Source organism: Notothenia rossii (assembly GCF_949606895.1).
Source record: "Notothenia rossii genome assembly, chromosome: 1".
In the NCBI taxonomy this organism is placed as follows: Eukaryota; Metazoa; Chordata; class Actinopteri; order Perciformes; family Nototheniidae; genus Notothenia; species Notothenia rossii.
The window spans coordinates 18,201,327-18,228,222 of NC_136912.1; the positions used below are offsets into that span (position 1 = coordinate 18,201,327).

Consider the following 26,896-nt stretch of genomic DNA (forward strand, 5'->3'; position numbering starts at 1 on the left):
GAGCAAGCAGTGTATTTTTACACATCATCTGCTCATCTTTAAAACAAATTAAGATTAAATGTCCACTTTGTTTTATAGATTGCTGTAAGGAAAGTATTTGGGTTGGTTAAACATGGAACTCAGCAATCTGTGCACATCGATCAATCGCTCTCTGAGTATGATAAATGGGATATAATAAACCATGCAACATTAGTCAATACATTACGCTCTTTTTGTACAACCCTGCCTTTATGAATTATGTTGGAAAGGTATTCAATCTCCCCTTCAGGGTTCCTGCATGTCTCATTAATGAAATGTGTGTGTCAGGTCTTCGCTGCTGGAGGAGAAGAGGAGGATGGAGGCTCGTATCACCCAGCTGGAGGAGGAGCTGGAGGAGGAGCAGGGCAACATGGAGCTGCTCAACGACCGCTTCAGGAAGTCCTGCCTCCAGGTACACTGCACCTGAGACACCAGGAAGCTTCATGGAGCCGCTTGCTTTCATGTTTCAAAAGAAAAGAAACACACACAACATGTTAACTGAGGTCCATCAGCAAACACCCTCTGACCGGTGTTCAGTAAAGCTGTAACTCTCAATACATCAGTTCCCACGGGGCATCAGTTCCCACGGTGCATCTACCCGACCCTCTCTCCTCTCTCTCTCAGGTCGACAGCCTGAACACGGAGCTGACCACAGAACGCGGCACCGCACAGAAGAGTGAGAACGCTCGGCAACAGATGGAGCGGCAGAACAAGGTCTCGTATACTTTGTTAAACTCACTAGCACATATGGTATATAACCTAGCCAAAAGTCACGTGTTATGTTCGTAAGTAGGTATGTATCATATTTAATGTTCAGAATTCTAACATTTACATATTATAAACGCAGGATTTGAAAGCCAAGCTGGCAGAGCTGGAGGCAACTGTCAAGTTAAAGTTCAAGGCGTCCATCTCTGCCCTGGAGGCCAAGATCCTGCAGCTGGAGGAGCAGATGGAGCAGGAGGCAAAGTATGAGACGAGCTCATCACCACAGCATGTCAGAGGAAATGCTGCATCCGTTTGAGGAGAGAGATGGATAGACACTTTATTGATCCCGATGTCACAGAAGTTCGTTCAGACATTAAAATAAAAAACTGGAAAAGAGAAAAATATGTAATAAACTTGATTTGAAAAATGTCTATTCAACAACAAGTAAACATCCCAACATGTATTTAAAGACATTGAGGCTGCTAGTTAGAGATGTGTCTGCTCTTGCTACATTCATCATGTACAGGATGTAATGTCTCCTGTCTGTTTGAACCTGCAGGGAGAGAGCAGCAGCCAACAAGATTGTCCGTCGCACGGAGAAAAAACTGAAGGAGGTGATGATGCAGGTGGAGGATGAGCGTCGTCATGCCGACCAATACAAGGAGCAGGTATTGCGTAATGAGAGTCAAAGTGTATTTTCACTCAGGAGGGTAAACCGGCCAACCATCAACCGCTCTCTGTGCCCGCCTGTTTCCCCCATGTGTCCGTCAGATGGAGAAAGCCAACTCTCGCATGAAGCAGCTGAAGCGTCAGCTGGAGGAGGCGGAGGAGGAAGCGACCCGCGCCAACGCCACCCGCAGGAAGCTGCAGCGGGAGCTGGACGACGCCACGGAGGGCAGCGAGGGGCTCACCCGGGAGGTCAACTCCCTCAAGAACCGCCTCCGGTAGGGAGAGGCAACGTGCACTGCCACAAAAAATAAATTAACTGATAAAGTCACAACATTAAAGTTAGATGGAATAAAATAAATAAACTTGTGTGAAAATATGAACTCTTGACATACAGAAGTTTGGTTTGCTATGTTAGTGGCACTGGTGTCCAGTTATACCATTTTGATCTATTTTTAGCTTGTGTATGAATTTGCAAGGCTTACCTTACGTGTGTCAGGTTGAAAAGGGAATAAATAGGCTGGCATTTAGTGAAACACAGACACACTTCTATGGAGCCAGGAGGCGCTAAGTCTCACAACAGCTAGCCTGACTCTCTCGCAAGTTTAACAATATCAATACCTATATTCTCTAATGTCATCTTGTTTGTTTAATCCGTACCCAGCAAGTACAAAGCCTATTCTGGCCATGTGTCATACGTACAGAATAGTTCCAACATGTTACTCTTTTGATGGATTAAACAAGCAAGATGTAACAAGCCCCAGTGAGCTCTAGAGGTTCTGCTACCTAGATTTTATAACTTTGAGTCAGGCTAGCAGTTTCCCCCCACTTCCATTCTTTATGCTAAGCTAACTACCTCCTTGCCACACAGACACAAACAAATGTTGAACTACTTGTTGAAGCATCAGAGGTTTAAGTTTGTCTTCTTCGCTCCTCCCAGGCGTGGCGGTCCGGTCAGCAGCTTCTCCTCCAACCGCTCGGGCCGCCGCAACCTCAACTTGGACGGAGCCTCCGTCGACATGTCGGACGACGACGCCGACAGCCGCGCCGGAGACTTCAACGACACGCAACCCACCAACGCCGAGTAAACACAGAAACACCCTCTCATTCCTCGCCCCCTCCCTGGCCTCTTCACTCACCTCCACCTCACCACCGGCGCTTAGTTCTCCCCCCAGATAGATCCATGGCGTCACCATCCTCTTCCTCACTTCAAACCCCTGACTGGACAGACGGTTGGAGCGATGATTTTTGGTCACGCTGGGTGGAGTCCGCCTGTCAGCCCTTTTTGTATCGGTTAACACTGCAGGGAAAATCCATCGCCCTCCCCTGACGCCACGCCTCCAGTCCTGGAGGGTCTCAGGGGCCACGGACAACTCTGCCTTACTCCGTTCCCTTCCGGCAAGCTGCCAGTCCTGGCTCGTCTCTCGGCCATGTATCATCTCAGCGTCACGACGAAACACTCATCCCATCATCAGGCCCGAAGTTATCTGCTTATTGAGAAATTAAGCTTAGGTGCAAAGTGCTTTTTATATAAAACAGTAGGTGGAGGCTGTGTACACACATTAAGTATGTAACGTATGTGAACGCACCCCTTACTGGAAATGTAGGACTTCAACGAAGCGTGTTTCACTCTGGTGTTTTAAGTGTTCTGCTCACTAGTTGTGTAAAAGCCATCTTTCCCCGCTCACTCCCTCCTCTCAGTGCAAGGTCAGCGTGTCCTTGGGTCGCCTCACCGGCTGCTTTTGTTGCATGAGTTTCCTTCTGATGACCGGACAGCGTCTGCAGGAACCCCAAACACCTCGGGACATGCAATAGAAGAGAGCCGACTCTAAATTGTAAGTGTATTACTGTGAAAAAGTGTTTGTTGCTTCATCCCAACTTTGAAAGAAAGAATGTGTCGCTGGGTTTTAACTAGAAACCTCATAACTCATAGGGGTTAACACATTCTGTATTATGCTCTAATGTGGATGGTGAGAAAGATGCTGGAAAATGCACGGAAATATATTTAAAATTTAACTGTAAACACAGAACAAAAAAAGCTCTTACTGGAAGCACTAAAGAGGCTAAACAGGTGGTTTGATTAGAAATGCTGACCGTCTGAAACGTAGTGAGAATATTTTCCGAGTTTGTGCCGGGCCCCAGTTTGGACTCACTCAATTAAACTACAGAGCTGAAGCATGAGTTTTTCTGTAAAAGAATTACCTGCCAATCTTTGAAAGATTTGAATTACCTTCAGTCTTTCCAAAGACTCTAATGTCAATATGGATGAAAGAAATAACAAAGAAATTCAATTGAACAGTTGTAACGGTTTCCCCCAAGTTGTCACACATTCATAAGGGTCTGCAACAAATGATGTTATATTTTTTCATATTAAATTTTTTTATATTTTCATACATCCTTGTGAAATTCAAAAAGACATGCAGACTTGCAGTATGGATACAACATTAGGAAACAAATTGAAAAGCTCCATTCCTTTGGATCGATCCATCATAAATCCAAAACATTTAAAGAGAGACTCCATCAATTAACCGTATTCATCTTTTATTCAAGTTTATCTAAAAAGTTTAAAGAAAACATTTGTTTGTGTGACAGACAGAACATTTCTCTCCAGTTAGAAGTCTCTTTGGGATTTTCGGAGTGCTCTTAGGGATTGATCTGTAATAACTTTTCAGAAAAACGCTCCACTCTGTGCCTCAAATGTAACGTGACCTGATGCCAACAAACATGCCATGGTTCTGAGTTGAAGCCTCCATACTCCTGACAGTCCTGATACATTAAGCACTTAGTACCCACAGGTGATGGACGGCTGAACAATTGTGTTACTCTTAATTAACAGTTAAACTACTACAGCGTAAAAAACACCCATATCCATCCATCAACCGTAGTTTCTTTATCATGAGTCAGCAGATTAGGATGGTTGTCGACGGCGGACTTCTCTGCCCTTCTCCTAAATGTAAACAGTATGTTTCTTTAAGAGTGCCTTAGACACTAAATAGGAACATAGCAGTGATTTCAGTACAGAAAGATTAAACAGGTAAACCAATGAGAACTTCAACGATTAAACTTTTTTCTTTCTTTTGTATTTTTGCTGTGCTTCATATCATACCCGCTGTGTACCTCCGTGTTCATAATAAACTCCTAGCTTCAGTGTTTAGGTCAGATCAGTATTACAGTATCTTTACAGTGAGCAGCAGCTGGATTCCCCAATGACTTCTGCACTGAGATTTAAAGTAACCTCTCAGTGCTGAAGTCATTGAAGGGAAGTGACGCTCTGCACAGGATATTGGTTGTTGTTTGGTTTAAAGCTTTAACATTCACAAGTAGTTAACTCGTTTTTATTTTATCATTATTATTATTATTATTATTATCCAGCTGGCTGTTGACATCCAGGCATCCAATTGCAAATACTCCCATCATTTTATTTCTTGTATACCTGTATTTCTAGACGGTAATTTTTTTGTTCTGTTTGTTTTGTAAAAGGAAAATAAAGCATATTCATTGTAGCTGTGACTGAGCTGTTTTGTTTGGCGGAGGGGAAGGGGGATTTATAGTTAATAGTATGTTGAAAAAGTTATTTTATAAAATGTCAAAACATATAAAAAGTAATAGTATAGTATGTCGGCAATATGAAGAGTCATTGTATGTCAAAAACATTTATGAAAATAAGTCATGTCGAAAGTAGGAAGAAAAAGTTATAGTATGGTATGTTGAAAAAATATGAAAACGTCAGAAATATGAAAGGTGGTCCTATGCTATGTCAAAAAAATAATGAAATAGTATGTCCGAAAAATATCATGAAAGAAAGTCATAGTCTAGCCGAGGACAAATGTATATAATAGCATGTAGAATATATCATCAAAAGTGGACAAAGATGGCAATATAATATCAAAAATATGAAAAATGCCATAGAATAGTCTGTCGAAAATATGAGGCAAAAGCCTCAGTAAAGTTTATTGAAAAATGTAATATATATTTAGCAAAGTAGCCTGTCGAAAATATGAAAAGTTAGAATAGGCTATAAAAGTAATTGTAAAGCATGTCAAAAGCAAAAACATTAAAGCAAAATGAATGACTAATACTCACAAGTTTCTTGTGTGCATACCTGGTGCATACACAGGGAGAGTTCGTCCAAAGAAAGGAGAAAAAGTCGTCATGAAAACCACCTGTTTTGTTTAATTTAATAATTGACACACAAAATAATCTACAAAAGACCAAATTAATTAACCAGTTAACCACAAAATGTTGTTTTATCCTCCGAACCCCCAAAGAAAGAACAATTTATAAGATGTCACCCACTGCTCCAGTCACATGACTTCACAATGACATGAAGGACCACACGTTGACACTTGTGGGTTACATTTTGGGGGAAAATGTCAGAAAAATCAAACACACACAAACACACACACACACACTGACCGGCAGCACCCAATCTAAACAGTGAGCTACAGAACAATCTTTGGCGCCATCCCGGTGCCGCCGGTCAGTCAGACCCACATGGAGGAGGAACTAGTGGAGGACAGTGAAAGACTCAGGAAGAACAGTTTTGTTAACGGAGGTATTCAGCAGAGGGAAGGAATCTCTACAGCTGTGTTCAGACAGAAAGGAAAGGGAATTTTAGCTTTAGCATTTCTGTTTTTTCTAAAACGGACAATGTTAGCCATTTAGTAACGGACACAGCAACAATTTATGTGGGGGTGTGGCGCTAAGCTCAACCTCCGAACTCATTAAAAACTCTTAATTATCCCTTCTCTCTTTTTCTAGTAGGTTTATAAAAGCTATGGGGCTACATTAGATAAAACAATACATAAAAAACTGTAATTCGAGTTGGGAGTGTTCACACATTATTCCAAATTGTGGCTGCAAGGGCTTAAAAGGCTTAATTAGCTTTTCGCGTTGTGAATATGTAGCGGCCCCTTTAAAATAAAATGAATGGTTTATATTTTTGATTTTTTTTTAGGCAACAGCCAGGAAAGACACATTTGCAGCAATACTTGATATCTGAAGGCGGAGCTTATATATCAGCTGATATGAAAAACAATTACAACTTGGCCATTTGAAACATATTCCTGAAGACCTCTCACAATGTTTTCCTAAACGATTGGTTTGACGGCCAAGCGCCAAAGTGACTATTTTTCTTGTCAGTTCTCAACCTATTCTGGTTTACTTGTGGATTAGTCATGTGGTAAGCCTAGCAAAACTAGGCTTTGTGTAGACGAATGTATCTGCCCCAAAACTATTTATGTAAACGTACATTTACATTTCTCTTTAGCAACCAAGGTTATCGTAATGCCTCTAAACTGGAATGGAATCACACTTAAATTGACTTTCTAAAATGTGCTTCCCATGCTGTCTGAACACACAAAGGAGTCTTTAGTGAAATAATAACATCTACAAACATTCACAACTCCAGAAATGCACTGACAAGTTGAGTAGAGGTTGAAAGCCAAGCGACGACTTGCACTTTTGCATTGAGCGTTTTACAGTCCTGCATAGATATTCTTCTTATTTTATCGATACAAACTAAGGCGTTGTGTTTTTAAGTTGATTTGAGTCAATAAGCAGAAAAAGTAAATAAAATAATCTTAACACACAAAAACTAAAACAATTCAAGTAGGCTACAATCGTGACGTATCCCTCGCACCCGCCCCCCTCCCTCCCCCCCTCTCTCTCACAGGCGGCTCCAAAACTCTTTCAATTCAAGTCTTTTTTCCAGAAAAGGTCCAGTGTGATGAAACAGCACCAAAAACATACTGAGCGAGAGAGGGGCGTCCGACTCGCTCATTCTTGTCACAAGGGGAAACATGTCTTTACCATTCATACAGGATCATCTGGAAACAGTATATTGTGGTTTTTTCTGTACATACACACATTCAAATCAACTGCTTTCTCTCTCTCACTCACGCTATTACATGTTTTTGTCCCTGTGTAAATTACAAATAATTTATTAATATTAATTTAAGCTACTACTTAACAGTCATTTGTGGGAGCAGAGGTGACCAACGATAACATTTCTACACACAATTATTCCCACATCGGAGACGAAAAGACAGAAGAATTAAAAAATCATTATTCTGTTTTTTTTTGTTTTTTTGTTTTAACTGCAAGAACAAGAGTCCTGTGTTTCCACATAAGCTTAAATACAAATTATATTACATAGCGTAGTAGTACTCTCATCTGTATCACCACCTCGCTCACACTCATTCCACAGTGATCAAGGTCGGTCATATGTAAACATGTTGACAAAAAAATAAAAATAAGCAGAATAAAAATAAAAGTGTTCTCGTCATTCACTCTGTCTTGTTCTCATACCCGGTTCATTAGAAAACAGTTAAATTAATTCATCATTGTAGCGAGGATTCTCCTTTAGGTCCGTTTTAAGAGGCGGTGTAGCCCCGCCCCCTCACTCAACATCACCATGTCAGTCAATCAAAGGTTCCTATTGGTGGATGTGTCCAGGAAGCTGTGATGTCACCCCGCTGGTGTCCAGCTCCTGAGCTGTTATTGGTCAGTGGGATTTCCTCTTCATGTCTCCGCCCTGGCTTTGGTTCGCATCTGAGTGGAGAGGATGGAGACTATTTAACAACTTTGACTCATCATTGGACAGCCTTCTGTACCAAGTTTAATATTGACCCGCTCTGTGTGGATTTAAGATGCTCCTTATAGTGTTACATTAGATACACGTACAATAAAAGGTCTACCAATTTAACTTGGTATGTCAGGGGGTGCCTTACTTCCTGCGTCACACAAGTTATAGTCTGTTTGATTCAGTTGTTGTTTCCTTTGGGAAGGCTAGTCTCCCAACTGGTTGTTTTCTTTAAAGCTAATCTTTGACTAGTTTTTGGATCGATGATTTACAAACAGACAAGTGTATTATGTTTTGTTATATAATGTTGTTACTTCTACAACTGGAACGGCTTTAACTGTGACCAGACTTCCCTGCAGAATTTAAATTAAAGACGGCAGATAGATTTGACTAAATTGTTCTAAATTATTTTTGACATTTACATTGAGAGGCAACAAATAATCTGACCCACTAACCCATACTTTGACACTGAGTCCAACTTTTGTTTGTTTTCTTTCAAAGGTGCATGCAGGTTATCATATCGAGAGACACCGGGCATGCTGAAGAGTTTACTGATACGTCCTGCAGAACCACACTCATCGTCCTTTACCCTGAAAGCCTCTTCCTCAAAGTTTTACAGGACCTGGAAACCTTATTTCGTTCATAAACTTTTGTGTCAAACTAAATTAATTCTAGTATTTAATTTAAGTTAGTCACAGGGTGAAGAACTGTGTTAAAATGTTTGTCTACAGATTTAGACGTTGGGATGGTTCTTTGCCACATGTGCCATAAGTATCCAGGTGACCCTCAGTCTCTGTTTACAGCTGTAAACACAGACTGCATTCAGACACAGATAAATCCATACTGTAGTTGATTGATGGTGGACAGTAGAGATAATCAGGCAGAAACGGAATTGTCACTGTGCATTCTGCAGGCAAATGAAACACCAATATACATCTAAATATCTTTACTGCATGCAACTACTGTGTTACAACCACAGGAGCAAACCAGAAACATGCTTAACATCAAATATACTGAAGCAAGTCGAAAGATACAGAGCAGCCAAGCAGAGGACGACAGGTCGGCCTGACACAGACTGATGGGGGGGAGGGGGAGGAGGAGGAAGAGGAGGAGTGCAAATTACCTGAGAAAGCAAATTGCAAGTGAGGAGGTAGGGCAGCCTGCGACCCTGACTGGAGACTCTTATACAGATCTGAGGAGAGATGGAGGGAAGATGAGAGGGAAGAAGGCAACACAAAAGGGGCAACATGAGTAACATGTGTAGTGAGGGGGGGGGGGCATCAAAATGGGAAACCAGCAACAAAAAAGGGAGATGATCAAAGTGAGGGGGCAGCGTGGAACAAAAGGTTGAGATGACAGACACAAAAGATGAGGAGAACAAAGGAGGGAGACGTTTGTATACAAAATGGAGACCAGGGAAAGGTGGAGCACAGTGGAGGAGCTGCTGCTTCAATGGGAGCGCACACACATAACTAGACGTATACAAATCTAGATGCATCCCTTTCTCAGTCCGTTCTGCAGCCTATGTAAATACAGATTAATAACGATTTGAGGAAAATATCAGTTTAAGTTGTATATATTGCTACTCCTTTCTTGTTTCTCTTGATCGATGTTAAGCGACACAATGCTTCTGCAGGTTGTGTGTCCCCTCACCCATTAGGTCGCTCTGTGCTAGTGTGTATCCTGAGTTGGAGCTGGGGACTGATCCCATGCCGGCGGCCCCCGGGACCCCAGGGCTGAAGTTGAGCAGCGGGGGGAACTGGAAGGGCTGCGAGAGGTGTACCAGGCCGCCCAGCATCCCGAAGCCCAGAGACAGAGGGGAGGGGCCGCCCAGGAGGGGGGAGCCGACTGTGGAAACCTGCAGAGACAGCCAGGGAGAGAGATCAACAGTTATGTATATATTTCCATTTATTTAGAACCGTCCATGATGTGTAAAGCGTGAAGCTGCATATAAAACATTTGTTTGCCCAAAAGACACTATACAGGACTATTATCATAACAAATAATGTCCTACAATATTGCATATTCAACTATAAAAAGTGTTTACCTATAGTTAATAAATCCAGAAAAAAGAGGTAACATGAATTTGAGTTTGATCTCGTGATATTAAAGCGTGGACTAAACACTCAAAGAAATGGCGCTTTGCTGCAATTGCTCCAAAATGAATCCTTATGTCTTTTTAAATGCAGTTTAGTCTCTAGAATTCAATTAAAACAGACATAATTAAAATATTTTCATAGATTAAATGCTATAAACCGAGCTATTCCACTAGTGTCTAATGATGAAAGGAGGAAGATGTAAACATGCAAACCATGTAGCTACATACTTCTGAGACATTATATGACCTTAAAGGTGGGGTAGGTAATTCACTTCAGAAACACTTTTTGTTATATTCCATGGAATGCTCTTAAAATCCCGATAGCAATGAATACATTAAATGCTTTGACAATAAATACATTAAGAAAATGTCATCTGTGGAAGCCGTAGTGCTTTAAAAAGCACGACCAATCATCTGAGCCGGCCCGGCTAAAATAACTGGATGGCCTACCTGCCTGTCAGCCTTCTATCTGTGTAAAAATCGTGTGCCCTCATTGGTCAAGGAAGTCTGAAGGAAGGGGCAGATTTTTTTCGGCTGCGTACTTTCAAATTCTAGTGCACTCGAGCTGGTTTCTCCATTCTTACCTACCCTACCTTTAACAAAAGCAAACTCAAACATAAAAGGTTCTTAATAAACTAAATCTAATAAACACACTCTAGAAACTAACCTAATATAAATTGAAGAGTCAAAACGAAAAACAATTAGAATTTAAAACTAATGAACCTTAAACCGACCTGTGGGAGGTGTGACGTTGTGGAGGACGAGGCCAAAGTGGCCCAGCTGTTTAATGCCTTTGGGCTCTGGTTAGCCCCGCCCACTACCCTCTGCCTCTGCGCGTGATTGGCTGAGGGTGCAGAAGACAGTTGAGTTTTGTCAGCCCGGCTGCAGACGGCTGATATCACTCCCTTGTTGATGACGGAGTTGTTGTTGATGCTACTGTTATTGGTGGTGGGCAGAGCTTTCTGTCCTCTGGCGAAGCTGTAGGTACTCTGTGGCGGCTTCACCTGCACCCCCCCGCCCCCCGATACACTGAAGGGGGGCCGGAACGCTTTGGGGGTTTTGAGGGAGAACTGGTGTTGTTGCTGTTGGCTGGAGATCATCTGATGAGAGAGCAGGTGTGAGGGCGAGGACGACGGGGAGGGGGAGGAGGAGGGAGGGGGGGTCGGCGCCGGAGGCCGAGGGGTGAGCTTGATGATGTGGGAGGAGTTGTTGCTGTGGGACGACTTGGTGAGTGTGGCCTGCATGGGCGTGATGAAGTTAGCCTGGTGGTGGTGGTGTGTGTGGAGCTTACCTTGAGAGGAGGAGTGTGAGGAGTGGGGGTGGGGGGAGGGGGAGGCGGATGGGGAGGAAACCACCAGAGAGGGAGGGCAGAAGGACTGCAGGCCGGGGTGGGAGGTGGAGTTTGAGCGAGACATTGAGGAGGGGGAGGAGGAAGGCGTGGCGCTGCCATTGCTGCTGATGGTTTTGCTCTTGGCCAGTCCTCCCAGAGATCCCAGCAGCCCCCCCGGGCCCACAAAGGCCTTCTGATGGGGGGGCAGCAGAGGGGAAGCCGTCGGAGGGGGCCGCTGCTTTGGAGGCGAAGGGGACGGGTGAGGATGCATCTTGCCGTTCCCGCCCATCACTAAGCCTGTCCTGTGATTGGGCGTTGCCATGGTGAGGAGTCTCTGAGGCTGTGATTGGCCCATAGAGGCAGATCCTTTGATCAGGCCGTAGGGTCCCTCTGCTGTCCGTGAGGCCAGCGACAGGCCGGCTGCCTGCACTCGAGCCAAGCAGGAAACAGCGGGAGACGAGGAAGAGGAGGAAGAGGAGGTAGAATAGGCGGTTGGTAGCGTTGTTGTTGTTGGCAGGTTCCCAGCAGCTGCCAGCGGAGAGGGCTCCCCCCTCGACAGGGAATGAAGCTGCGTTGTGGAGGCGATGGAGGCAGAGAGCTGAGAGGCCGAGGGATAGTGAGGAGTGACGGGGGGAGGGGAGGAGGTGGGCATCTGGAGGGGCGGGGGGGACAGAGGGCTGTCTGAGAAGCCCAGGCCCTTCGAGGCGTTGCTGAGGAGGGCCAGAGCGTGGGAGATGGAGTCCAGCGAGGGAGCGGTCAGATCCTCATCCAGCGAGTCCGACAGACAGATGGGCTCCGGGGGCGAGCAGGAGGCCGGTTTCCGGTGTGAGGTCAGAGCGGAGGTGTGCAGAGACGAGGTGGAGGTCATGCTGAGAGGGGGTTTGTGAATCCAGAGACCCTCCTACAGAACAGAAGACACGGAAAAGTGTCAGTACCTCAGAGGCAGACAGAACCAGGACTTCATAATTTTCCCTTTTCCTCAATTAAAAAAAACTCAAAAACATACATTATACTAGCGATGGGATGTTATCATAGATCACAACTCAAAACACACAAGTTATTCTGGTGGATTTCAAATATCAAGATAATTATGAATATCCTTACATGAGTGACTTGAAAAAGCTGTCTTGCTCTCTTTTGTGGGAAAGAGGTTAAAAAAACCTAATTATTGATGTTGGTTATTCCAGTACGTTTCAGAACCATTTAAGAGTAGGGCAGCATACTTGTTGATTATCATGGGGATAATGTAGTGAATTGCAATTATAAGGGATAATCGTGAAATTGGGTTGGCCTATGCCTCCATTGTCTAAGTTACAACATCTAAGTAGAGCAACAAATAAATCCAGTTCCTGTCACTGTTAAAGGTTGCAATTGTGTTGCAGATATAGATGTAAGTGGGTGTTCAATTCTTGCAGCCTTCATTTAATAGGAAGGCTTTTAATGTGATTTTCTGGTGACTGTATCTTAACATTCATCATGCTTTATGTAACATTATTTCTTTCCAACAGAGCTCTGCTGTGGAAATAATACTCAATTTACTATGTGAGCTCTAGTGGGTTTATTTTACCCGGCTAAGACCCCTGGTTATTGTGTGAATTACACATTTTATAACCACCCTAAAGCATAGTAATAATGATATAAAAGAAGAATTGTTCTTCCATGTTTATCAGTCATGTTAAATGAAATGAATGCTAAACAGCAGATCTGTTTTCAGAACTGAGCAGATGACATATCATGAGTAAAGTATATTATATTGTTGCTTCATGCTAGAATGCACTTTGGCAAAAGGGTTATGATCCAATTAACATTGTGGATTGAAAATAAATCTGTACTAAAACAAAACTCAGTTGGATATGTTTAGATATTATACAGTATATGATCATGGCTGTCACTCACCTTGGCTTTGGCCCTGGGCCCAGGCACCATTCTCCTCTTGACTCTGTATGGAAACATGAAAGCAAATGCTTAGCCTTTAATATTTACATTTAGCATTTAAGCTTAGTCTCAGAGAAAATAATCAAGAAGTTACCGTTACTGAGCTGTGTGAAATAAATCCATACTTACAGGTTTCCAGTGAGGTGACTGTGAACAGCAAGACTCTCCTTTAGCAGAATCCTGAGCAGAGGAAACAAACTGTGATAAGAACATTTGATCTAAAAGTGTATATATTTAGATACACAAGTTTGTTTGTAGAGATAAAAAAAAAACTGCCATGGAACGAAAAGTTATTCAATTACAGCTCATTTTACCACCCGACAAACCATTTCACACATCTCAAGCAACATATTATTGTGTTTACATTCATCTTTATACATTTCTAATTATTTCTCTGAACTGAGCTGATTGTACTGTGTTCATTTTATCAATAAACTCTCCTGCGTATACTCATTTTGTTGCTTTTGTTGTTATATTGCCCCTTTTTTGTCTTTTTTTTTTAAACATGTAACCAGTGGCGGTTCTAGAACATTTTATATGGGGTGGCAAAGGGGGGGCAAGAGGTCATGCCAGGGTGGCGTGGGAGGGCGGACAGTACGTGGTCTTTTATACTCTATACAACCTATTTATTGTTAATTCATGCCCTAACACAAGTGTTCTTAATGCACAAGAGAAATAAGGTGTTCAGACAAACAATTGGGTGCCCTTTGAGTCCCCCAAGCTTACTTCAATAATTTTAAATGAAAGGAAACTACAAAATGTATTTTAAAGCAATGAATTAATGGAACAGGTTGTTTTGCATTACAATGTAAAACTAAATATATATATATTGTTTTAAAAAAATGGGTTGTCTTAGTACAGACATATTTGCATATCCTCACTAAGCATTATTACATATTAATTTAATATTAAACAAATCAAAATGGCCAATTATCCCAAAATGTTGCTGCTAATATAATCATATGCTTGTCAACTTTAACTGATCAAAAAGAAATTCTGAAAAAATATTTGAATTATCTATGAAATTGCAATATTGACACACGTTCCTCAGTTTGTTTCAACCCTGTCACGCCATACCATTTACCCTCCTATTAAAATAATGGATCAGTCCATGTGTGATCTGCATTGAGGGAATTACATCACAGAAGTCTTTTGAAGGAAAGATGACAAAGAAAGGCGAGTGTCAGTTTCTTCTCTTACCTATATTTCAGTTTTTGTATTTTCAGATTAAGATTGACAAGCTCAAAATTTCAACTCTGTTATATGAATTAATAATAGTAAATAATTGTTTATTACAAAATAAACAATATTTTTGCAAAATATTACAATTTTGTAATGTCCTTGACTTCCATGTGGTGCCATATCTTAGCTAAACATGGTCTCATGGCTACTTTTTGTCAAAAACTTCAACCATGTTACATTTTTTCAAAGAAATTCCTAGTAATTATTTATATTTTGTGCCTGAGGTGGGAACATGTAAGTAGTCCACTACCAGATGTTATGACCAAACATTTTGGTTTCATTTTTCAAAGATGTAAATACCTAAAAGGCACCCGATTCAGAGAATACTCAAAATTCTGCTTACTGGTACAGTAAAAGTATTTAGTTATAATTAAGTACACAAATGGCATCACCCATCTCTTCAGAGAGCAGCAACACATTTCAATATTTCAATCAATATTTGTCAATACTAAGAGCTGCTAGATTGTGCTGCTGTGATGGAATATGTACGGAGAATAAGAACATACCATGTGGTCCAGCTGGAGTTTCATATGCCTCCTGATCCCTGCCTCTGGCCCTCTCTCTGACACTTCATCTTCCTCACATACATTTCTTCTTCTTCTTCTTCACTAATGTCTTCATCTCCTCCTCCTCCTGCTGCTGCTGCTGCTGCTGCTGCTGCTGCTGCTGCTGCTCTGACCTTCCTGGTCTCTTCAGTGAACTCTCTTTTCCTTTTCCTCTTTCTGTTCGTCCTGATCACTTCTCAGACATGTATTTTTGTTGTTGTTGAATTACTCCAGCTACTGGCCTGCAAGAGTCTACTTGTGAAAAGCACTGGTACAAATTCTTGTATAACTTTACACGTTATGGGCCATGTAGCTAATAAGTAGCATATCATAAATATAACATCAGAAAGTATTTTTCAAACGCACACAGGCAGCTTTGTTCAGATCCAGTTTGACGATAAAGGATGTATCCTGGTTTCATTGATCTTGCTGTGATGTGTAATTTACGTGGATATAATAGTACCGCATAGTTTAGCAAATTGATCGATCTCCCAGCTAGCGCTGTCTGCGTAGCATTTTGTAACGTAACGCCCCAAACAGCGCCCGTCTGTTAAACGCTATCGATTCAAACGGCAGCGTTTTATTAGTATTTAGTTTCAAGCTCTCGTCCTTAGTAAAAACAAAACTAGTGGAAGGGGAAATGCTCCCAGGGGAAGCTGATCCATAGGTGCTGGGGCAGCTCGTTCCCTGTCTGCAGCTCTGTGAGCCGCGGTCTGTGTGAACGCCGCTCCGCAGTTTAATGCAGGGCCGTAGCTGCATTTTTAACGGGCCTAAAATTATATTTTAAATGATTCACTTTTAACTCATGTAATGCTTGTTTCGTTGCTTGAGAAGCTTGTGGAAATAGTGTAGGTTTGTTTTAGTACAGTTTTAGGAAAGCAAAAGTTAGGGGGGCAGCTGGGGGGGAAAGGCTCTACAGTGGGGGGGCAGCTTCCCCCCCCTTGCCCCCCCATAGATCCGCCCCTGCATGTAACTTCATCTCTTTTAAAATATCTTCTAGTTTACGCAGTGGAATTCGGTGTAATGTAGATTAATGTGCTTACAAATAAAGACATGATTACATTCAGGCAAAACAAATGGCTGCTATTTATAACAACCTGTGTTTAATGGAAAATGTCCATGAACTCAACAGCAGACTAACCTCATTATTCTCTCATCTGAAAATATATAAACTGCCAGCTCCATCTGTTGGCATCTTTCTCACCAACAAACCTTTTTGATCTTTAATGGGTTTTTTAAACTTAATTATAGTATTGAGGTTAACTTCATTGGTCGGGTCCTGGAGAATTTACAGCTGTCTTATCAATATGAAGGAATGTGTTCCCCATATTAAAGCTAAGCACAAAAACAAGAACACACACACACACACAGACCTGGCTTGCATCCAGCCCTTGGGCCATAGTGGTTTGACCTCGTTCTCTAAGAAGGCCTTGAGGTAGTCCTCCACAGACAGAGAGCACTGGTTCTCCATCTCGTAGCAGCTCAGCTTCACTCGCACCAGGCTGCACAGCAGGTTCCTGCACAAACACAAAGGCTCATTTCAACGCCAATTATTCACTATTCAAACCTAAATAAGGCAGCAGGTGTTGAGCACATAATGGCAGAGGAGACTGCTATTCTTCAGGGAGTCAGAGGTAATTATGAACTCGTAAAACCCATTGCTGAACATTTGGAAGCTGTTATAAAAATGAATGAGGAATGAAAAGCTGCTTTAAGTCTTTCTCAGGGCTTTTGTAATTTCACAAGGACACTAATTATTTGCTCAGGGTTTCTACATTTGTGCTAGCATTTCATTTCAAGACTTTATTTATCCAGGTGTATCCCTTGATCTCTTTTTCAAGGGAGACCTGCTCAAGTAGGTTCCACATGAAACATAAAAAAATAAACAGAACAACAAAAAGGACATCATACATCATTACAGGGATTACAATTTACAAACCTATCGACATGAACAGGTACCAACAGCATCCGATTGAGTAGCATCCAACCAAGCTTTAAAAACATTTAGTGGAACCAGATGGCTCAGTTTCCATTTAATTTGCAGACTATTCCCAGAAAGTGGAGCTGCACATCTAAATGCTTTCTTCCCTAAGACAGTCCTAGCAGTTGGCACATTTAATAAAACCACAGCATGCGATCTCAGGCAGTAGCCACTTACAATTCGCCATGAGATCAGGGAGCAGATGTAGGATGGAAGTTTCCCTAACATGGCTTTGTATATGAACATTTTCCAGTGACTGCGTACAATTCAAGGCTTTCATAAGTACATTTAAAAGGAGAATTTGATATTTCACAAACTCAGTTTGCAGGTCTTGAGTCATTTTGCATATCTGTGTTAAGTTGTGGCTCCAACTGTTTTCCCACTGCATGTTGAGGGACTATTTACCTAAATAAACCTAAAAGTTCCTCACAGCTGAAAATATTTATGACTATTTGGCCATCTTCCTTACGTCATTCATTCATTTTCAAAACCTACAATGTATTAGTTTTCTCCATCCGAACGACACAGTCTTAAAAGCCTATGCTCAGTTAGCTAGATCAGACACATACACTGGAGATAAGAACGGAAGGTAGAAAAGTAAGGAATAGCCTTATAACTTATAAGAAAAACGATCAAAGACGCTAAGTCAAACCTGCAGCCACACAAACTGCAGCATGCCATCCAGCCAGCTCTTACAGCAGCACGGTGATGAATCATTACCTGAGCTTGTCATCCCAGACAAACTTCTTCCGTGGGCCCATCACCCTTTTCCCAGGCTTTTCTTCATCTTCCTCCTCTGAGCCGTTCTTTTCCCCTTCTCCTGACTGCTGCCTGTAGGACAGACAAACACACACACAGTCAGTGGTATGTAAATGTAGAGCACACTTTTACAAACAAGCAGCATGAATTCACTTTATTCTAGAACCTCTGCAGTGATTACTGTGATCTTAAAAGTTTATGGTCCGAGCATCGAGGTACAGGAAAATGATGAAGACACTTGGCTGTCAGCTCAAATGTTATGTAATCTGTCCTTTAAAGCAAAGTAGGGCCCTGTGATATCCACGACGCAGAAAACACAACCAGAGTTGCAGAATCAGATCCTGAAAAGTGAGTGTACAGTAAGCTGAACGAACAGGAAATACCTATATACTGCTTTGTGTCATTTAAGTGCACGCTGCTTCTCTCCTCTGCTTAAGTGTCCACACACACACACACACACACACACACACACACACACACACACACACACACACACACACACACACACACACACACACACACACACACACACACACACACACACACACACACACACACACACACACACACACACACACACACACACACACACACACACACACACACACACACACACACACACACACACACACACACACACACACCTCCCCCCGCCCTCCCGTAGACAGTTCACTTGCTCAGTCACTTCATAACACCAAAGATGGGTCGCGGTAAACGCTCTAAAGTGAGGCTCCACTACACTAAAAAATGAAAAAGACAGGGCACAGTGTAATGCCTGTTAATAGCTTGCCACAGGCATAGCTCAGTTAAAATAAAGCACAGCTATTGTGCAATACATTTGTATTGCATGTATATTTTTTATGTGTAAAAATGTCAGTTAAAGCTTAAAAGAATAAAGATATGTTTGTTCTCTAAACGTTTGACCTCTTTCTTTTACAATTTTGGAATCGAAACGGGGAATCGATAAGAACCGGAATCGATAAGCAGAACCGGAATCGGAATCGATACATTTCAAACGATACCCATCCCTAGTTATTTACCTGCCTGTCTTCTGAAACAAACAAGAACAGATTTACTTACTTTGCAACCTTGGCCATGCAGTCCATGTTGTATCTGGCTATCTGCTCTGGCATCGAGCTACACACCGCCAGCTTCAGCTTCAACAGCGGCGTCCGTAGGCGATCGTCCTGAGGGACTCAGAAAGGGAAGTTGAGTTGAGAACAGAGGCCAAAACGGAGGAACAGGTATAAAACTAAAGACAATAAAAAAAAAAAAATGGAAAGAAAAAGAGGTCAGAGTGAGGAGGGAAGAGAAAACGAGAAGAAAAAAAGAAGAAACAGATAAACAAATGAGAAGGAAAGAGAAGGGCATGTGGGAGTGTTGATCCATTTCATGAACAAAGCTACTTTAATGTTGCGTGACAAAAGAATATAGAGAATCAGTTGAAGACAACAGGAGCTGAAGAAAGAGCAGTGAGCTAGAAGGAAGCACTTGGAACATGTTGTTGCTTATAAATTAATAGTCACGGATCACGAGACTACAACAAAGCTAGTGATCACAGTGTAATCAAAGAGGAAGAAAGACCTTTTCAAAAGGGATCTGAGATCAGTTATTTGGGGGATTTCTCACTTCCTCCACAGATAAGCCTCACTCACCTGGATGTTGAGACTGAGCTTCTTCAGGCGTTTGAGGAGGGCTTCTTTGTTGCACGGCACAAATGCCTCCATGTGCGAGTAGATGCCGAGGCGCACCTCAGGAGGCTGCTCCTGGACCTGCAGCTCAATGCTGAGAGGATGAGAGAAAGGAGAACAAAATCACAATTGAGATACAGGATGGACAGTTACTGTTACTGTTAGGATACAGAGAGTCAGAATAAACAAGAGATGGGAGATTAAAGTAATGGATGGAGAAGAGTGGACACACTGAGGGGGTGGTGAAAGTAAGAGAGGTATGGAAATGAGAAGCATGACATTAACACACAAAATGAGAGACGGAAGGAAAAACAAAACACTTAAAGACAGCAGGAGAGGTGGCGAGGGAAACGGTCTGAAACTGAGTGAGAAACACTGGAGGACAGGAGGAGAGTGAGCTGGCATTTAGCTGAGGGTGATTTAAAAGCCATCCTACTCACTCCAGGAGAATGTTATTCATGTCCAAGGTGAAGAATTTCTTCCTGCCCTCTTGATCAAACTGCCGCGAGGCCTGTGGGAGAAATGTTGAGTCAGCACACTGTACCAGCACTCTTTCATACAGAACAAATATATATAAATGCATAGACGTATCTGTGATGCTGTGCTCTCTCAGACACAAACAGTTTCTCCTCTACCTGATGCTGTTCTTCATATGGCTCTCATTTTAACGATTATCTTCTAAGGATGCTTTTACACTTGTTGAATTTGTTTGCCCATTCATTTGAAAGCTCTGAAATAGCCCTATATATGCTATTGCTCTATGCTGCCACACAACATCTGAATGAACTCTTGGTTCCTTCCATTTTAATTCAAAGTTAAACTACCTTTAATCATTTCTAGAAAACCTCTTACTAATGTTGAACCTCTCAAAATGTCTGAATAGCTATGCTGATTTTGAAAGCAACAAAAAAAAGGTATGGTCCTTTATGTATTTATCTTCCCATCTACTTGGCTCTGTCTGCCTCTCTTTAAACTTTACCAGCATCTAGAACAACAGGGCCCTGCTATGGATTGACTTTGAGGCTGTGAGATATAAAGGCAAGAAGAAAATAAGAACTTCTTCAAAGTCAGTTCTGCCCAGCCACACTGTTTTCGTTACTTAAAAAGCTTCAAGGTTCAGCCTGGAGCTATGTTTCTCCTATGCTTTGAATAGACTATTCTCGTTGGACTAAACAATCACAATAAGCATTTTGTATAACTTCCTGAGCTAACGGGCATTTGTGTTAAACTTCAGTGAGGAGAATTCACAGGCAATTGCAGCTACCCACAGACAGGCTAGAGTTGACTCACCGCCCTCAAGTCCTCGATGCGTTTAATAAGAGGAGCAGGCAGTCCATCCGGCAGCGGAGGTGGAGAAAACAGACCACTGGAGGAACCCGGGCCTCGCCCCTGGCCCCCCCCTCCCCCTCCTCCTGCTGCTGCTGCTGGTGGTGGTTTAGGACCAGGAACCCCGACTCCCAGAACACCATTCTCCCGAGCTGCAGACATAGCGTGCTGCTGGTCAGAATCCAACACGCTGAAGTCCAGGTCGCCTAAGAGATCCTGCAGCTCCTTCTCATTGGCCGAGCCCAGCAGTGACATCACGGCGGGGTCCGAGGTGAGGTCTGCCAGTGAGAAGTCGCTGCCAGCTGTGTTGTGGGTGGAGTTCGAGGCCAACAGGTGGTTGGTTGAGTTGATGGAGGGTGGCTTGTTAGCCACACCTCCTGCCAGAACGGGGTGAGCCACGTTCGGGTTGATTTTCATCATGTCCTCCTTCTCCCGGGTGAAGCGGCGGAGCATGGCCGCAAGGTACAGCGAGTCCTTCATCAGCTTCTTCCTCTTCTTCTTCTCAGGCCGCTGGAGGGTGAGGTCTGTGACTCTGTTGGAGGAAAGAACAGTGATGCCTTTTTTTTTAGCAAAATGCTTCTGATGTTGTAAATGTAGCTTTTTTTTGTCTAAGGCTATCTAGGTAAAAAAGTATCCACATGTGTAGGACTGCTCGGTAAGCTCTGATTGGTTGACTAAATCACCATAAACTGGCAGAAAAGAGTTTGAGATTGACATTTTAATAAGGCAACAAAGACTAGTTCAATTAAATTGAAGAGGGAAAGAGACGTGGGTGGCTGGAGGTAAAAAGTGCAGGATAATGACTAAATTAAACTCATGCTACATAAAAAGACATTTCAGTGGCAAACTGAGGCATGGACACACGCTGTCAGAGACGACTTTGAAACGTTGGGAAAGGTACTGTGGGGATTCTGCAGGATTAACCTGCTGTCTGCTCTGAAAGATCTGACACAGACTCATATATAACATAATCTGTTTCATAATGGCACAATGGCAATAGCTACTGCTATTTTTGGACATTATTTTCAGAGTGGCGGCATTATGGAGTATTAAGCCTATCTGAGCGTGCCGTGTTTTCTGGAAGGTGTCTGGCTGTCACAGTCAGCATCCCTTCCTCATGATAGATGTATGAGAGAGGATCCTCACAAAAGCACAGGACTATAATGTCACACAGGGTGGTGGATTATTAGCATGGAGACGACCGGACAAAATGCGTCATCACATATTCACTGTGGCCAACGAATCCATGGGTGTCCAAAAGGTCAACTTTTCCAGCTAAGGAGAACAACTAAGCCATTTACACAACAGGGTGTGTGTGACCGAGACAGTGCAGCTTGTGGAGGTTCACATGATACATTTACATATATTCGGCTGATTAATAAACATAAACCAAAAATGTGCAGGAATATTATACCGCCATGATTCTCACCCTTGTTTAGGTAGTTTATTCTTCTTCTGGTTCTTCTCTTCTGAACTGTCCACTTCCTTCTTTTTCCTCTTCTTGATTAAATTCTCATTGTTGTCGTTAGTCTTCTGAAATAAGAGCACAGCATGCCATGGATAAATAATTATGTATTCCTGCATCTTTACTGGTTTTAGTTTAGGAATTGAGTATTATCCTTGACATCTCTTATAGTATTATGTCATGTCTGTTTCTGACTGTGTCAAATCCACATATTTGCAGGCTTGAAAGTAACTTTCAGACACTGAATAATTAATAATACATTCTTTGTGTTATGGACATGTTATGTTAGTCTCACCTTGCCCTCCTCTCCCTCAGAGTCGGAGGCAGCTCTGAACTGCAGCGTGCCAGTGTTGATGTAAAACCCCCCCAGCTTTGTGGTCAAAGAGGCAGGAACCAGCTCATCATACTGAGAGAAAAACACAGAAGTTGAAGGATAAGATCAGATGAATCTAGAAAAAAACCTAGATCCTATTACAAACAAAAGCGAATGACGTGATAATGTTTCTTGTTAAGATTAAAAAAATTAGCCCAGGCTCTTCTGTTGGTCAGTGAAAATTCATGACTTGTTGTTCACAAAAAAACCCAAAGAGAAACAAAAATCACAATCCCTCCAAGATACAGATGAAATTATTTTTCATCAGAGACTGAGAGAATATAAAAACTAAAGGAAAAAAGTATCTAACAGGCACTGCCAATTTATGGGTGCAGATAGGACAGTTATCAAAACAAAACACAAATATCATATTATGGCAGAGACTCGATACAAGAGCATAATTCCAGCTATTGCAGTCGGACAGACTGATATCCTCAGTATAATACTGAGTAACAAACACTGTCCAACCTCAACAATGACATATCCCTTTGAGGACACAAGCCGCACGTACGTATTCATGAGTCATGAGGATGGTTTTAGACCGTAGTCACAGATTGCTTGTATGAAGGGACAAGCGGCTATCTTTAGAAGTGCCACTGAATGCAATGTATTGGAGCGACAAGCCACGAAATAAATATTTAACCACAGGGGAATAACAACAAGACCGCAAATCAGGAATGTGACGAGGACAGCAGGTTAAATCAGCAGTTAATAAGGGAGAAAATAAAAACAATGTGCAATGGTGCAACTATAAAGACTTAAGAGAGACGTCTGACTAAATAAAAGTGTCATCCCCGGACAAACAAACAAAAAACCGCAGGTGAAAAATCACCTCATTATTAATAAAGTGAGGAGCACTTACAGCTTCTGAGTTGTCAATAAAGGGGTCTGCGTCGTCGTAGCCAAAGCCTATATCAATCAAATCTTGCATTCTGTCCTTCTTCTTCTTCTTTTCCTCATTACCCTGAAAAATTATTAAAAAGTATAATGTTATTTTAAGTTTTAGATGACATAAAAAAAACGTTTTGTTGTTTTTAAATTGCTATTTAAGTACATAAACCCAAATCAGAAATATATAAGCTGACTGATGGGCTTGTTAAAATGATATACTTTTATAATGATTGGCCGGTAGTGTACGTCCGAAGATCAGTATAAAAAAATAGCAGAAACAGAAACTTTCTATAACAATCATATTTAACTCCGCTGCTAACCATGTGTGTCCCTTTCTTCCTGTTTCTCACAGCTGAACAACTGTTGAGCTGAGATTAGCCATATTAATTACATTTACCATGACACTGGTTTTCCTCCAAAGACATTTGAAAAGTAGTTTTTTAAACTGCAAACCATCTCTGTCGTCTCAGTTTATGTATGTGGTCATCAACCAAATATATCATCATCTGATTGTTTTACTAAACTAAATATCTGCAAGGTTATAAGGCTAAAAATATAAAATTAGAAACACTCACATATTTATTTTCCAACTTTTTTGCCAGGGCCTCGACCTGCAGCCGCACTCTCTCGTCATCGTTGAAGGGGTCGTTGGGATTGTTGGCAGAAGTCAAACTTTGAGTTGTCTTTTTCGCCTGGAAAATAAAGTGAAACTTAATATAAATTGTCAGATGTCAGAGCTATGATTAGACAGTTTCACTGCATCTCACTCTATAACGCAACCTGACTATGTTATAAGCTCAAATAAAAGTTAAGTACAATCAGTTAAATATCCCTCACAGTCAGAGGTGGGAGAAGTACTCAGATCTTGTACTTAAGTAAAGGTAGAAGCACCATCCTTTAGGAATACTTTGTTACAAGTGAAAGGCATGCCGTCAACATGTTACTTAAGTTTTAGCATCAAAATATATTTAAAGTACCAAAAGTACTCATTATGCCGATTGGTCGAAAAGTAAAGTACTTGAGTAAATCTACTTAGTTACTTTACACCACTGATCTCAGTAATCGCAACAATCATAACATATGCCAAAAATGGCGCTGGTATAGCCAGAATTAGAATTATGAAATCCTATTCCGCTTTGCAAACTTTTTCTCATCCAATTCCCACTCATGTAAACCATAATAATAGCAACAGAATCTATCATCCCAGACTGCAGAGATTCAAAATGAGGGAAGCTCCTCTGACATTTGCCTTCCTCCCATGCTACATCCTGGTACTTCCATCAGCAATGCTCTATCATCTATCTATCACCCGCAGCCAGAGGGCCAAACTGCATGTGGCATTTCCAAGTGCTGTAATGGCTGTGTGACTGGGCTGTTGCTGGGCAAGTCGGAGTGAATAGGACACAGGTAGCAGCACAAGATAAGCTTCATCTCTACATGTTTAAAAAGAGGAGTTCCCTCGATGAAAAAAAAGCTACAATGTGATGGTAGAGCGCCGCTGAAGTTGGAAAGCACACAGAGTGGACAGGCTGGTCAAATAACTGCGCTGTCTTTTGTGTGGAGTTGCACTAATGGTCAGTTTCAGCCACGCTAGTCCACAGAAGGACAAGGTGCACTTCCCCCCTCTCACTCAGCAATGACAAGTCCACACAAACACTTGCCAAGAGCTAATAAAATGAACCCCAGCTCCAGTACCAGCCGGCCTGGTGATGTTGGTCAGAGATCCTACCTGGCGGTTTTGGATGAGTTCTCCATAATTAAACTCGGCGGAGGAGCGGTCGTCAGGCTCGGGTAGGGACAGGTTGAGCCGCACCGTCACCCTCTTCTCGGCTACAGCCGTGTCCCCATCGCCGGTTTGGCCGAGACGCCCGTTGCTGGCAGCACCCCCTGCCCCGGTCGCTGCCTCGACCTCCCCGGTTTCACCGAAGTTGAAGTCGGCCTCATCCTCCAACCGCCGTTTCCTAGACTCCGCGGCCGCTCCAGCTGCGAAGGCCGAGAGGGTGACAAATTGCACTTTTCTCGGTTCGGCCATTTGGATGAGCTGCCTGCCTGAGCCTCGCTCCGGACAGACAGCGACAGCGAGGAGAAGAGCTACTTCGCGAAACTACTCCAAATTGGAGGGTGGAGGACGGTTTCGCGAAGCCCCGACGGCTGCTCGGTGCCTAGACGGACGTTAGGGCCTCCTCCGCACCATACGCAATGAACTCCAGGGGCTGTGACGGCGGGGGAAAAGTTGTTTCTACGGCAGCTACTTGCATCCTCAATTTGCTATGGGACCGAGACATTCATAGGAGCCATCTTGGGTTTCGGGAGTAAATAAAATATCAGAAGAGAGGGGTCGCTGCGCCTGCGCTTACGCACAAAGCGGAAGCACCGTGGCACAGGGGGTTCGTCACGTCCAATCAACGCGTGCCCCGATCCTAGACCCGCCTCGGTCACAACAGGCGATAATAACAACACTGACAGTACTATAATGACCTTTAAATAGTGTATAAGTGAAGGACAGGCTGTGGTATATAACCTCTCCCCACAAGCTGTGTGATTACAAAAGTATCATATAACAGCTTCATTTCAATAATCACAATCCACAGCTTTCGGTTGAAGCCTTTCTTTCTGTCTATTCAGGAAAATGCTGAATTGTGCATTTTTCTAAAGCACACCCTCAAACATCAAATCCTAAACGGAAGAAAGCAAGCCAGATGGTTGGTTGTCTCGGTTAACCAGCACAAAACAGCCGATTCATTTACAACCACTACTAACCACCTGTTGATTTTCAGTGTATGATACCAACATGTTTCCCTATGACAATAAACTCATTTAAATGTGAAATTGATGCTTTTATTATTTTTTGGACTTCTGTTGCAGAAACCATGAATGGATTAACCAGTTGGAAAGGGCAAAATTTGGTCTGTAGCCCCTATTAATGCCACACCTAACATATGTGGCCGATCCTTACACATTTGCAATTGAAAGAACTTTCTAGAGAAAAACCAAACACAACTGCAATGTTGTCTGAAAACTATTTGCATCCACATTAGGACAGTTTCGTGGAGACGTCTTTGTCACAATACAACACCCAAACTAAATAAAAGAAATGCTACATCTCCTCTTCCTTGTCATCTTTTCAATGGCTACCAACAAAAGTGCATCAGTGTAGATCTTACTGGAGCATAATTCACATTGTATTCTCATGTTTTTGCAATTTTGAGCAGCTTCTTCAGCTACCTTGTGCAATGCAGAATAAGAAAAGTGTAATTTAACAACAGCGTTGTTTAGTTTGAGTATTTA

The 26,896-nt window shown here is 42.4% G+C and overlaps 2 protein-coding genes across 6 annotated transcripts in view; one reads left to right on the forward strand and one right to left on the reverse strand.

The window, feature by feature from the left end:
• The window catches only part of LOC307031198 (myosin-10), a 59,083-nt gene extending 54,191 nt beyond the window's left edge, over positions 1–4,892 (forward strand). For both annotated transcript variants that reach the window (XM_079668086.1, XM_079668087.1), the window contains 6 exons: positions 307–430; positions 643–732; positions 866–984; positions 1,283–1,391; positions 1,495–1,667; positions 2,330–4,892. In XM_079668086.1, coding sequence (XP_079524212.1) covers positions 307–430; positions 643–732; positions 866–984; positions 1,283–1,391; positions 1,495–1,667; positions 2,330–2,477 — 763 coding nt within the window. In that variant the 3' untranslated portion in view covers positions 2,478–4,892. The remainder of the gene's footprint in view (positions 1–306; positions 431–642; positions 733–865; positions 985–1,282; positions 1,392–1,494; positions 1,668–2,329) is intronic.
• Positions 4,893–5,542: 650 nt separating this feature from the next.
• On the reverse strand, positions 5,543–26,632 carry LOC307031305 (ubinuclein-2-like). 4 transcript variants are annotated; one of them, XM_079668280.1, is made up of 17 exons: positions 25,338–26,632; positions 24,184–24,300; positions 23,580–23,681; positions 22,640–22,750; positions 22,309–22,409; positions 20,844–21,411; positions 19,994–20,064; positions 19,518–19,647; positions 18,943–19,049; positions 17,824–17,934; positions 16,496–16,639; positions 13,465–13,515; positions 13,297–13,339; positions 10,805–12,301; positions 9,626–9,830; positions 9,096–9,164; positions 5,543–7,941 (listed from the first exon to the last, which is right to left on the reverse strand). In XM_079668280.1, the coding sequence occupies exons 1-17, from the start codon at positions 25,638–25,640 to the stop codon at positions 7,895–7,897; spliced, it is 3,777 nt and encodes a 1,258-aa protein (XP_079524406.1). In that variant the 5' UTR covers positions 25,641–26,632; the 3' UTR covers positions 5,543–7,894. The 4 variants fall into 4 exon arrangements, with proteins under 4 accessions (XP_079524406.1, XP_079524405.1, XP_079524408.1 ...); XM_079668279.1 differs by having other exon boundaries at positions 22,309–22,412; positions 25,338–26,630; XM_079668282.1 differs by lacking the exon at positions 23,580–23,681 and having other exon boundaries at positions 22,309–22,412; positions 25,338–26,631.
• Positions 26,633–26,896: the final 264 nt, after the last annotated feature.

Bases quoted from the DNA above. Each gene is read 5' to 3' on its own strand.
- LOC307031305 (XM_079668279.1), bottom strand. From the start codon at position 25,640: ATGGCCGAACCGAGAAAAGTGCAATTTGTCACCCTCTCGGCCTTCGCA. The intron at 20,065-20,843 runs GTGAGTCAACTC...TTTCTCCCACAG, and splicing joins GCATCGAGGACTTGAGGGCG to GCCTCGCGGCAGTTTGATCA. The intron at 7,942-9,095 runs GTAATTTGCACT...CTCTCCACTCAG, and splicing joins CTTGCAATTTGCTTTCTCAG to ATGCGAACCAAAGCCAGGGC.